We start from the raw sequence: 12966 nt of genomic DNA on the forward strand, positions 1-12966 counted from the left end.
GGTCCCAGGTGCATTAACGGCATTAGCAGCCGCTTAGCCAGGTGGGCGCCGCCCCCGGAGACCCACCCGGACCCGCACATCGCACCACGTGTCTGGGACCTGCCTGTCCCTTCCAGACCTTTCTGAGGCCAGCCGCAGCCGGCCGTGAACCTGGGGGGGGAGGTGAGGGGTGACACGTACAAGGGTCGGGCTCCCGCTTCTGTTCTCGCCCCGCCCGCCCGCCCATCGCAGTAGCGCGAGGTGGAACTTGGTGGCTCGCAGCCCCCTCCACGGTACCCTGGGCGGCCAGCTCAGCTCCCGGCCCACTGAGGCAGGCGCTCCCGGCCCTCAGGCAAGTTGGGACCCAGCCGCGTCACGCGCTGGGAGTCAGCGCGCTCGCAGGCCCCGCCCAGCGGCCGGCGCCGCCAATCGCAGCGCGGGTATGCGGTGGAGGCGGGGCCTTCCCAACCTCAGACCCGGGGCCTTAAAGCCTGAGTCAGTCACAGCTGGCCCAGGACCTTGGCCCTCGGCGGCCTCCGAAGAGCCGAGCGTGTGCGGAGTGCGCCTGCGCAGCGACGGCCGTCCCAGGTGAGCGCCCCCCGCCCCGGCTCGGCCTGGAGGAGGGGGCTCCTGCAGGGACGCGGTCTAGAAGAGGTTGTGGCTGCCCCCAGATCTGGCCGCCCTGAAGCGGGGAAGCGAGAGAGGGCGGCTGGAGAACCCCGGGAGGCGCCCAAGTCGCTCCGGATTCCAGCTTGGGCGTTGGGTCCGTCAGCGTCCGGCCTCCGAGGAGGGCTGCCCCCAGGATCTCGGGGCCTAGCCGGGCCGGACCGGGCACCGGGACCCCGCACGCCGGCCGCGGTGTCCAGCTCCCTGAGCCGCCATAACCCGGGAAAACGGCCGGCGCTCGCGGAGGAGGGGGCGGCCTGCGCGCCCGCCCCCTGCCGCGGGATCAGGGTCCCCGGAGCCCTCGGGAAGGCGGTTCACTCGGGTCTGGATTCGGGCAGGGGTCCGGGGACCTGTCTCACCTCCCGCTGTGCGCTAGTCCACAGGGAGGTGTGAGGCGAGCCTCCGGCCTCTCCCGGACCCCCTCACCCCTACTTGGGGTCAGAGGACCCCATTAGTGAGGTGGCTTGGGTGCTTGTCGATCAATAACCTGGACCAATCATTTTCTTGTTTCCTAGTTGTTACCTTAAGATTCCAACCCACAAAGTTCTATGACACTAATCAAAACCAGAATTATCATTATCATTAGTACAGTGAAATCAATTTCAGTTCCTATAGCACTTGTCAATCTGCTTTTCATTTTTGGTAGCTGAATCGATTTTTTTTTTTTTTTCATTAGTCCCCGGCTTGGTTTCCCCTGCCCACATTCTTAGCCTTTTCACAGTCCTGGTGTTAGTAATAGGGAAGATTATTTAAATGCCTCACTCCAGCACGGTGGTTGTAATGTGTCAGTAGATGGCTTTTTTTTTTTTTTTTTTAAGAATTGATCTAATCAGTTGCTCATCTCTTTTCCTTTCCTAGGTTTTTGAACCATGAATCCTTCATTTCTCCTGGCTGCCGTTTGCTGGGGAATAGCTTCAGCTATCCCAAAATTTGATCAAAATTTAGACACACAATGGTACCAGTGGAAGGCAACGCACAAGAGACTGTATGGCCTGGTTGGTAACACTGAAATTGTCCAGAGACCCTGCAGAGGGGGGTCCCTGTTGGGAGTTTACAGGCAGAGTAGCTTCTAGAGACCAGCTTTTACCAAAGCAGTGATTTAATAGTGCTCTTCATGAGCACAACAGGGCAGACCCGCCTGCTGGGTCTGAGCATGGAGCCCGGCTCCCTCAAAGCCACCCTGGCCACGGATCCTGTCCCACCTCTGTCTGCAAGGCCACTCGGTGAGGGCGGGCTGGGTCGTGAGTGGAGGTAATGACCATGAGCTCTGTGATTGCCCCTAGAATGAAGAAGGATGGAGGAGAGCCGTGTGGGAGAAGAACATGAGAATGATTGAGCTGCATAACGGGGAGTACAGCCAAGGGAAACATGGCTTCACCATGGGGATGAACGCCTACGGCGACATGGTGAGTGTGCTGCAGATCCCGTGACCCGGCACCTCCTCTCCCTGACTCTTTACCAAAGTAACCTGTTGCTTTGTCAACTTTTTATTTACCGTTCCTTGAAGACCAATGAAGAATTCAGGCAAGTGATGAATGGCTTTCAAAACCAGAAACACAAGAAGGGGAAAATGTTTCGTGACCCTCTGTTGCTTCAATACCCCAAATCTGTGGATTGGAGAGAGAAAGGCTATGTGACTCCGGTGAAGAATCAGGTATGACAATGTCAGATTCAAGCCATCTGTGTCCCACAGAGAAACCAAGAAGAAACGGGCAGGGTTGCTTTGAGGAAGAAGCATACAGTTCAGTGTTCAGATATGTGAACTGTTGTGTCTTTTCAGGGCCAGTGTGGTTCTTGTTGGGCTTTCAGTGCCACTGGAGCCCTCGAAGGGCAGATGTTCCAGAAGACGGGGAAACTCATCTCCCTGAGCGAGCAGAACCTCGTGGACTGCTCTCACCCTCAGGGCAACCAGGGTTGCAATGGTGGCCTCATGGACTACGCCTTCCAGTACGTTAAGGACAACAGCGGCCTGGACTCGGAGGAATCCTATCCATATGAAGGAATGGTACGTGGAGCTTTTCAGTTTATCATTCTAGCTCTGCTTTTGGGAAAGTTGAACGCTTTCAGAAATAACATGAGTTTTTTAGAATGCACATCTTGGATGGTGCCGTCTCTGTCTCTAAACTGTCAGTACTGTCATACATTATTAGCTTTCTGCACAGTTTTCTGAGATGGTGAATACCTAGCTATTCTTGCTTCTGTGTAACATGGAGAATATACACACCATTCTACGTATCATAGGTTTTTCCACTGTAAAGAATTTCTTGTGAACAAGAGGTGTCGTCAGAGAAACTTCACCTGATTTTTCAGTGTCAAATCAGCTAATACTCGGAGCATTTTACTTCCTGGGATGATTTTGTAACATAAAACATAGGCTACAGATTGCCGAGTATCTTGATTCTAGAACTTGTAATTCCTAAGAGGTAAGTGGTAGTAATCAAGTCTCTCCCCTTTAACTCTGAAAGGATGGAACCTGTAAGTACAAGCCTGAATGTTCTGTGGCTAATGACACTGGCTTCGTGGACATCCCTGGGCATGAGAAGGCCCTCCTGAGGGCCGTGGCCACGGTGGGGCCCATCTCTGCTGCTATTGACGCAGGCCATATGTCCTTCCAGTTCTATAAATCAGGTAGGTTTTCACTGAATTTCTGGTCAGCCTTTTAGTATTATGTACTTTCCAACAGTGTAGGATTGCCTGATGTGCATTTAACATAGTGATGCTTCCATTTGACATAATTAAGCATTTTCTCATGATTATAAACTAAATATTTTTATATGACTATACAATTAGTTCTATAGCTACAGTGTAATTTACCTATCTATTCAATTGTTGAACCTATTTATTTATTTATTTGACAGGTAGAATTACAGACAGAGAGACAGAAAGAAAGGTCTTCCTTCCGTTGGTTCACTCCCCAAATAGTCACAATGGCTGGAGCTGTGCCGATCCAAAGCCAGGAGCGAGGTGCTTCCTCCTGGTCTCCCGTGCGGGTGCAGGGGCCCAACCACTTGGGCCATCTTCTGCTTTCCCAGGACTGGAAGAGGAGCAACCCGGACTAGAACCTGGCGCCCGTATGGGATGCCAGCGCCGCAGGTGGAGGATTAACCTACTGTGCCACGGCTCCGGCCCCTGCTGAACCTATTTTTCTGAACATTTTTACTGCTGTAATCAGGACTGTAAAGAAACCCATGGCTTAAAGGTGTTTTGTATTTTAAACTGACAAGGAGTAGGATGGGATTATGCTGATTAGTGCTTTGTCTGGAAGATGAATGGCTAAAATATCTTAGCCTTTAGTTTTTTTTTGTTTTTTTTTTGGTTTTTTTTTTTTTTGGAATTTTTTAAAGTGGAAAATGTCCCTGATTTCATTGATTTCTGATGAATTAAGATTGATGTTTCCTGGGCCAGTGTTGTGGCATAGTGGGTAAGACTGCGCTGCCTGCAGTGCTGGAATCCCATATGGGCACCTGTTTGAGTCCTGGCTGCTGCATTTCCGATCCAGCTCTCTGCTGTGGCCTGGGAAACCAGTGGAAGATGGCCCAAGTGCTTGGGCCCCTGCACCCATGTGGGAGACCCGGAGGAAGCTTCTGGCTCCTGGCTTCAGATCAGTGCTCCTCCAGCCGTTGTGGCCAATTGGGGAGTGAACCAGCAGATGGAAGATCTCTGTCTCTGTCTCTGTCTCTCCTTCTCTGTGTGTAACTCTGACTTTCAAATAAATAAATCTTTAAAAAAAAATTGAGGCCAGCGCTGTGGCTCAATAGGCTAATCCTCTACCTGCAGCGCCAACACACTGGGTTCTAGTCCCAGTTGGGGCACCAGATTCTATCCCGGTTGCCCCTCTTCCAGGCCAGCTTTCTGCTGTGGCCCGGGAGGGCAGTGGTGGATGGCCCAAGTGCTTGGGCCCTGCACCCACACGGGAGACCAGGAGAAGCACCTGGCTTCTGGCTTCGGATCAGCGTGTTGCACCGGCCGCAGCAGCCATTGGAGGGTGAACCAACGGCAAAGGAAGACCTATCTCTCTGTCTCTCTCTCTCACTGTCCACTCTGCCTATAAAAAGAAAAAAAAAGAAAGGAAAAAAAAATTGATGTTTCCCTTATCAGCCATTACTGTTTTGGCCAAATATTTTTAAGCCTTACACAGTATCTGGAGTTTGTTTATGACATTCCACTGAATTTGGAGGTGCCTCTCTCACTAGGGGATAGGGTAGGTCTCTTTGACATGTTGCTTGGAGCTTCTTACCCCAATGTCCATCTTACTTTCTCAGGCATTTATTATGATCCAGACTGCAGCAGCAAAGATCTTGACCATGGTATTTTGGTGGTTGGCTATGGCTTTGAAGGAACAAATTCAAATGCCACTAAATATTGGCTTGTGAAGAACAGGTATAAAACTCTACACAGCATATTTGTATCTTAAATTGAAAAGGGAAATGTTTGGAATCAGCATTTGGATTCTAGTCCATAAAAGCTCGATTTTGAAATCTAGAAGCCTAGAAATCTTTCTTCCATTTACAGTGAACACAGAATTATTAATGTTTGATTATAAGATTCTATACTGGTCTTTTGGGGGTTACTTATATATATTTATAAGTATTTCTAAATTCTAAAAGTTTTCTTAGGAAATCTGGAACATATCTGGCTTCAGGGTTTCAGATAAAAGATCGTGGGCCTATAGATTGAGGGCTGGTTTCCATCTTGTCTTTAGTTTTTGAACATCTTCCTCAGCTGATTTGTGAAGTCAGAGATTGTCAGAGAATCCGGTGGCTGACACATTGTCCCTTCCTATTGTTTGATGCCTGCATCACATTTCACTCTGTGGCCCTCAGGTTGTCAGGATCAATTTGTACATGTAGATTATCTTTAATTGAATGGAATATAAGGTAGCATCTGAAAACAGCTATATTGGAGTCCCAGCTCTGCATCAATTTTTCAATTTTCTATCTTTGAAAGTCAAGATGGCCGGCGCCGCGGCTCACTAGGCTAATCCTCCACCTAGCGGCGCCAGCACACCGGGTTCTAGTCCCCGTCGGGGCGCCGGATTCTGTCCCGGTTGCCTCTCTTCCAGGCCAGCCCTCTGCTGTGGCCAGGGAGTGCAGTGGAGGATGGCCCAGGTGCTTGGGCCCTGCACCCCATGGGAGACCAGGAAAAGCACCTGGCTCCTGGCTCCTGCCATCGGATCAGCGCGGTGCGCCGGCCGCAGCGCACCGGCCGCGGCGGCCATTGGAGGGTGAACCAACAGCAAAGGAAGACCTTTCTCTCTGTCTCTCTCTCTCACTGTCCACTCTGCCTATCAAAAAAAAAAAAAAAAAAAAAAAAAAAAAAAAAAAAGTCAAGATAAGGACCCACAGAAATTAATATACTTATAGAAAGATATGATAGCACTTAGAGTAGGACCTGATGAGTGGTAAGCACTATTTTTTAAGTGCTGTGATTAATAAGCTAATGGTTCATTGAATTCTTTATATAAAACTCAAACCTGCTCCTCTTTCAGCTGGGGTACAACCTGGGGCGACGAAGGCTATGTGAAGATCATCAGAGACAAGGACAACCACTGTGGGATTGCCACGGCAGCTAGCTATCCCACGGTGTGAGCTGACGATGGCAACATGGAGGACCTGAGGATGTACGTCCAGAGGGATTTTTATCTTAAAACTGACAAGGCCTTATTGTGCAAGATAAAACACTTGAATCTCTGAGGATCCAAGTTGTGATTTGAATTCTGTGACATTTTTACAAGGGTAAAATGTTACCACTATTTTAACTACTGTTATAAACAGCCTTATGATATTGAAGACTCACTACTTAATTCTAAGACTTTTGAATTTTCATTTTTTAAAAGGATGTATAAAGCTTTCTTTACCTTTTAAAATAAATTTTAACTCAGTATGTAGAGATGGGACTTCTTTCTTTTTAGTAATTTTTTTAAACTTGAGAACTGCAGCCAGTATTGTGGTGTATAGGATTAAGCCACTGCCTACGACACTGGCACCCCACATGGGTGCTGGTTTGAGTCCTAGCCACTCCACTTCCAAATCAGCTCTCTGTTAATGACCTGGAAAGAGCCCCTGTCACCCACATGGGAGACCTGGATGATGCTCCTGGCTCCTGGCTTCAGCCTGGCTCAGCCCTGGCCCTGGCAGCCACTTGGAGAGTGAACCAAAGGAGCAAGACCTCTCTCTCTCTCTGTGTGTAACTCTGGCTTTGAAATAAATAAAATTTTTTAAAATTTAAAAATAAAACTTTAGAGAGAAACTGAAAAAAGCTCCCATCTATAGGTTCACTCCCCAGATGTGCACAATGGCCAGGCTGAAGCCAGGAGCTAGGAACTCAATCTGTGTCTTCCACGTGAGTGGCAGTAGAAGTACTCAAGCACTTGAGGCGTGCCCTTTTTCTCCCAGGGTACACATCAGCAGGAAGCTGGACTCAGGAGCTGGAGCTGGGAATCAAACCCAGGCCTTTTGCGATGGGGTGCAGCATCTTAACTGGTGTCTGCACCCCTACGCCAAACATCTGCTCTGGGCTTCTTTCTGGTTTGATGCATTACCTTTCTTGTGTAATCAGGAAAAATAATTTGGCCCTGAAGAGGTGATTCAGTGTGCCTGTGGCACATTAGGAGAAAAACGATGGCTTCTACTTAAATTATGCAGAGTTTATGTCAGCCACTCACTGGCTGTTTCTGACCAACTTTTTATAGTTTATATATTTAGTGGTGTGATATGATTTTTGATACATGTACACATTGTAGGATGATAGCATATCATCACCTCATCATTTCTTTCTCATAAGAACACCTAAAAACCTTAGCTTGGGCCGGCGCCGTGGCTCAATAGGCTAATCCTCCACCTTGCGGCGCCGGCACACCGGGTTCTAGTCCCGGTCGGGGCGCCGGATTCTGTCCCGGTTGCCCCTCTTCCAGGCCAGCTCTCTGCCATGGCCAGGGAGTGCAGTGGAGGATGGCCCAGGTGCTTGGGCCCTGCACCCCATGGGAGACCAGGAAAAGCACCTGGATCCTGGCTCCTGCCATCAGATCAGCGCGGTGCGCCGGCTGCAGCGGCGGCCATTGGAGGGTGAACCAACGGCAAAAGGAAGACCTTTCTCTCTGTCTCTCTCTCTCACTGTCCACTCTGCCTGTCAAAAAAAAAAAAAAAAAAAAAAAAAAAAAAAAAACAAAAAACCTTAGCTTGAACAAGAAACACAAAAAGCTCTCAGCTGTTTAGAAATACATGATACAGTATTATAATCATAGTCACCTTGCCATGTAGTAGAACACCAGAACCTGACTAACTCTTGAATCCAGTAAAATTTGACAGTCTGGATGGACAAAGGAGAATTAAGAAAATATTCAGTTTGTAGAAAAGTGACTGGACATTGAGATTCATAGGTGTTAGAGAATAGAAAAGGAGAACCCTCCGAGATGACTTGCTGGTGAAGACCATGTGACTATGCAGTTTGAGGATGGGCCAGACTCAGATGGGTGGCTGAAGCTGTTTTGTTGTTTTGTCAGGTCTGCTGACAGTACACCTGGCTCTGCTAGGAAAACCTCATTGGTTACCTCATGAGAGCAAAAATAAATTTTTCTTGTGATTAACAAATCTCAGGGGTTAGGTAATAGGTAGAGAAATGTGTCCAAGGTCAATGAAAGATTAGGATAGGTTATGAAAATAGTTCTGGCCTTGAGCTGGGTAAGAGATCACAAGCCAAAGACAGGCTGGAAGTCACTAAGCCAAACTTAGATTTCAGCTATTTAATCCCTGGAATTGATCTCAAAAGAGCAAAACACACCAAGCATATAGTTAAATGCATAGTAGTAAATACAAACAAAACAATGTTTGCCTGTTTAAAAGACAGTAAACAGGCGAGACTTCAGAGGAAGTATGGGTAGTTATTTATCTTCCTGCAACAGGCGTGTGTTTTTATTAGCAGGAATAATCGTGGCGATGTATGTAAAATAAGAATACAAGGGATGAGCAGATGAGATGTTTAACTGAGCCGTACTCCATCGTGGAGTGCATGAGAGGCGAGGGAGGCATATTCCAGAAAGCTCTCAACAGCCTATCTACAGCCAGCTTTGGGATATCCACTCTACCACACTGAGTCTGGAGTGTTTTCTGATGAAGGATTATTCCTTCATTTTGCTTTGTTGGCAGCAGGAAATTTTAAGTCTCAAAGCAGATTACCCCTCAGTTGTGTAAACCATAGCAGATTTTTGAAGGTCTCGTAATTTTCAAAATCACTGAAAAGTTCCAAATTACATCTGGGCCTAAAAATATTTTTCAGAGAAGCCAATTGACTGGAAAAATTTGCCTTGAAACATAAACTTCGTACCAGCATTTCCTACACTTCAACATCTAAATTATTTTGTTCTCCTAGCTAAATTGCAGAGAAAGGAAAGGGGAGCTAGAGACAGTTGAGCAAATTATGAGGGAGGAATTGGCTGGGGTGTGAATGTCATGGTAACACATGAGCTTGAAGGAAATTGAAGACTTGAAATAATTAGGAAATGTCCATTCAAAACATCATGTGCATTTTGCATTTGTGTGTTTTGCCTGTGAGAACAAACTGGGTGTTTTCTAAATTAATTGCACTGTTAACTGAGAAGTCTAAGATTCAAGAAGAAAAAACTTAGATTTTAGAAAGAACAGCCATATGTTGCTTAACAGTGGAGATTGTTCTGAGAAATGTGTTCTCAAAGATTTCCTTGTGCAAACCTAGGAGTGTTCTTCCATAGACTAAGGTGACTACCGTGTCACTAGGTGATGTGATGTGATGTGATGGGACTACTGCAGTATGTGTGTTCTGTTGTTTACCCAAACATTAATGTGACTATGTATCTCAAGCCATTTCTCTATAAACACTTAAGTGTGCAAATGTTTGTGATCATCTCTATTTTTAAATTTAAGTTAATAAGTAAAACTATTACCAAGAGCTGCTCCGTGATCTCGTGATCTTTTTTCCTCAATACTTTAGAATGTTCATTATAAATGTATTTACTCTTGTAAGTATTTATTGGGCACCCATGCAAGAGTGCTGTGCTGCACTGTGGGGAAAACAGTGAAGCCAGTAGTTATGGCCTCTCTCTGCCACCATAGCCACTTTGATCATTAGCCTATTGGGTAATGAAAAGGGCAGCTGTTAGGCCGGTGCTGCAGCTCACTAGGCTAATCCTCCGCCTGCGGCACTGGCACCCCAGGTTCTAGTCCTGGTCAGGGTGCCAGATTCTGTCCTGGTTGCTGCTCTTCCAGTCCAGCTCTCTGCTGTGGCCCGGGAAGGCAGCAGAGGATGGCCCAAGTGCTTGGGCCCTGCACCTGCATGGGAGACCAGGAGGACGCACCTGGCTCCTGGCTTCAGATCAATGCAGCACGCCGGCTGTAGCAGCCATTTGAGGGGGTGAACCAATGGAAGGAAGACCTTTCTCTCTGTCTCTCTCTCACTGTCTATAAGTCTTTTTCTGTCTCTCTCTCTCACTGTCTAACTGCCTGGCAAAAAAACAACAACAACAACAAAAAAAAAAAAAACAGAAAAGGGCAGCTGTATCAGATACAGATGTATCTACAGAAAGGGTCATACTTATCCATTTGATTGTTAAAACATTCCTCTGTTGAGCTCTCCTTGATATGGTTTGTCCACTTAGGTCTAGCCACAGGCCTATTCCCCAGACTCTTGTCACCAGTGTTGTAATCATGGTCTTTCCAAGTCCCTAACCAGTCAATCTGTTGGCCACAGGTCATGATTCTATTTATGATTAAACATCTGGCCATTTCTTCCACACAACGAGCAACCAGGTTCAAGTTGAAGTTCTGCTTACCGGGAGGATTTCTCTTCATCACCGTCCCTCATGGATGTCCCAGAAAGGATGGTATTTGTGTGCTTTTAGATGGTGCCTGCGTAGTTTGCACAACCATTTATTTATTTATTTATTTTGACAGGCAGAGTGGACAGTGAGAGAGAGAGAGACAGAGAGAAAGGTCTTCCTTTTGCCGTTGGTTCACCCTCCAATGGCCGCTCTGACCGGGACTAGAACCCGGTGTGCCGGCGCCGCAAGGCGGAGGATTAGCCTAGTGAGCCACAGCGCCGGCCCCTGCACAACCATTTATAAAGTAAGCCCAAGCTTTCTCCTCAGTCAGTTGATCATAGGAGAATTCCACCCGTGAAACCACCGTTAGCAGGTAATGTGGTAGGAGGACCATCGGCATTTGGACCACTGCCTTAGATCATCAGATTATATATATACCACTTTCACTTATTTATTTATTTATTTGAAAGGCAGAAGGATAGACAGAGAGCTCACATCCACTGGTCCACTCCCATAAATGCTTTCAACAGCTGAAGCTGGGCCAGGCTGAAGCTAGGATCCTAGAACTCAAGCCAAGTCTCCCATGTGAGTGGCAGGGGCCAAAGTACTTGGGCCATCAGCCCGCCGCCTCCCAGGGTGCACATTAACAGGAACCTGGAATCAGGAGAGGAGCCTAGACTCAAACCCAGGCACTCCAATATGGAATGTAGGCATCCCAAGCAATGTCTTAACCGCTATACTACACACTTAACTTCCAACCTGCATTTGGTGTGAAAGCCCAACTTTATGGCTCAGTGGGTCAGACAACATCTAGTTCATGATAGGCAGTTCAGGCTGTAGGGTAACCAGGTAGCCCACGATTAAGCAGTTCAGCCTCTACTAAGGCCCAGGAACAAACAGCTGTTTCTCCAAAAGAAAGTAGTCCTCTGCAGAGGATGATATGTTCCAGAATCCCAAGGGTCTGCACTGATTTGCCTGTGGAGGCCTTCCAGTGGCTCCAAACCGCATCTGAATGCTGTTGACCCTTTGCACCCCTACGATCTGCTGGATCATATGGCCCATGTGACAGAGGGACTCTGTGCAGAAGCCTGACCCATTGCAGAGCCTTTTCTTGTCTAGGCCCTACCCAAAACTGTCACTCAAATGAGAGATAAGTTGTCTTCAAAATCCAAAGAAGTCCCAAGGGTTGGTGTTATGAGGGGCCAGATGCAACAATTCATCCTTCACCTTAAAAGGGACTTCTCAATGTGCCCCGTATCACTAGACTCCTAGAAACTTCACTGAGGCGGAAGGCACCTGCATTTTTGTAGAATTTACTTCTTCCCTTCTGACAAATACGAGGACACTTCAAAAAGTGTAGGAAATGCATATTATGAAAAATTATGCATAGGTTTCAACATTTACAAGGAAATGCACAGATGGTCTTGCGTAAGACTCAGGAGCCTGACTGAAGCCTGGTCAAGCCAAGTCATGGTTGCTGTACCCTCCTGGGATGAGTGAGCAGATCTTACCTGACTAGTCCACTCCAACATTTCAGTTTCCCACAGACCTGGGATATTGTCTTCTCTCATATGCCAAAGGTAGCCACGGCATCTCAACTTTTTGAGAGTAGGCTACTTTGAGGCCCATGCCTCAGCACCAATCTAAATCCTTGAGCTACAAGGTTGCATCAACTCCCTGCCTAACAGGCCCTTATCAATGAATTTATTCTGATCCAACTTTATGTTCCTTCCACCATTATCTTTTATTATTATTATTATTTGACAGAGTTATAGACAGTGAGAGAGAGACAGGGAGAAAGGTCTTCCCTCCGTTGGTTCACCCCCCAAATGGCTACCACGGCCGGCGCTGTGCCAATCCGAAGCCAGGAGCCAGGTGCTTCTTCCTGGTCTCCCAAGAGGGTGCAGGGCCCAGCACTTGGGCCATCCTCCACTGCTTTCCCAGGCCACAGCAGAGAGCTGGACTGGAAGAAGAGCAACCGGGACTAGAACCCGGTGCCCATATGGGATGCCAGCGCCGCAGGCAGAGGATTAACCAAGTGAGCCACGGTGCCGGCCCCTCAACCTTTTTTTTTTTTTTTACAGGCAGAGTGGACAGTGAGAGAGAGAGAGAAAGGTCTTCCTTTGCCGTTGGTTCACCCTCCAATGGCCACCGCAGCCGGCACGCTGCGCTGATCCGATAGCAGGAGCCAGGTACTTATCCTGGTCTCCCATGGGGTGCAGGACCCAAGCACTTGGGCCATCCTCCACTGCACTCCCGGGCCACAGCAGAGAGCTGGCCTGGAAGAGGGGCAACCGGGACAGAATCCGGTGCCCCGACCGGGACTAGATCCTGGTGTGCCAGCGCCGCAAGGTGGAGGATTAGCCTAGTGAGCCGCAGCGCCGGCCCTCCCCCATTATCTTAACACCAATAACATCCATTCTTAATACAGACTTAAATCTGTACCAATTGGAAAGCCCAGGCAGTTCTTGGGGAATATAATTCACTTCTTGGGTCACACTTTCTACTTCACCTTTCAGCACCTGCTGGGA

At 47.8% G+C, this 12966-nt stretch overlaps 1 protein-coding gene and 1 long non-coding RNA gene across 3 annotated transcripts; one reads left to right on the top strand and one right to left on the bottom strand.

Moving 5' to 3' along the window:
- The first annotated feature begins 492 nt into the window (after window positions 1-492).
- On the top strand, window positions 493-6532 carry CTSV (cathepsin V). Of its 2 annotated transcripts, none has more exons than XM_089335646.1 (8): window positions 493-633; window positions 1504-1640; window positions 1929-2051; window positions 2153-2299; window positions 2426-2650; window positions 3111-3273; window positions 4908-5025; window positions 6134-6532. In XM_089335646.1, the coding sequence occupies exons 2-8, from the start codon at window positions 1515-1517 to the stop codon at window positions 6231-6233; spliced, it is 1002 nt and encodes a 333-aa protein (XP_089191772.1). In that variant the 5' UTR covers window positions 493-633; window positions 1504-1514; the 3' UTR covers window positions 6234-6532. The 2 variants fall into 2 exon arrangements, with proteins under 2 accessions (XP_089191772.1, XP_002708299.1); XM_002708253.6 differs by having other exon boundaries at window positions 493-567.
- LOC149128668 (uncharacterized) lies at window positions 6232-10123 on the bottom strand. The gene is made up of 2 exons (XR_016235986.1): window positions 7818-10123; window positions 6232-7441 (listed from the first exon to the last, which is right to left on the bottom strand). It is a non-coding gene; the product is annotated as an uncharacterized LOC149128668 (long non-coding RNA).
- Window positions 10124-12966: the final 2843 nt, after the last annotated feature.

Source organism: Oryctolagus cuniculus, chromosome 1 (genome assembly GCF_051225735.1).
Source record: "Oryctolagus cuniculus isolate XC-2025 breed Fujian yellow rabbit chromosome 1, ASM5122573v1, whole genome shotgun sequence".
Lineage (NCBI taxonomy): Eukaryota > Metazoa > Chordata > Mammalia > Lagomorpha > Leporidae > Oryctolagus > Oryctolagus cuniculus.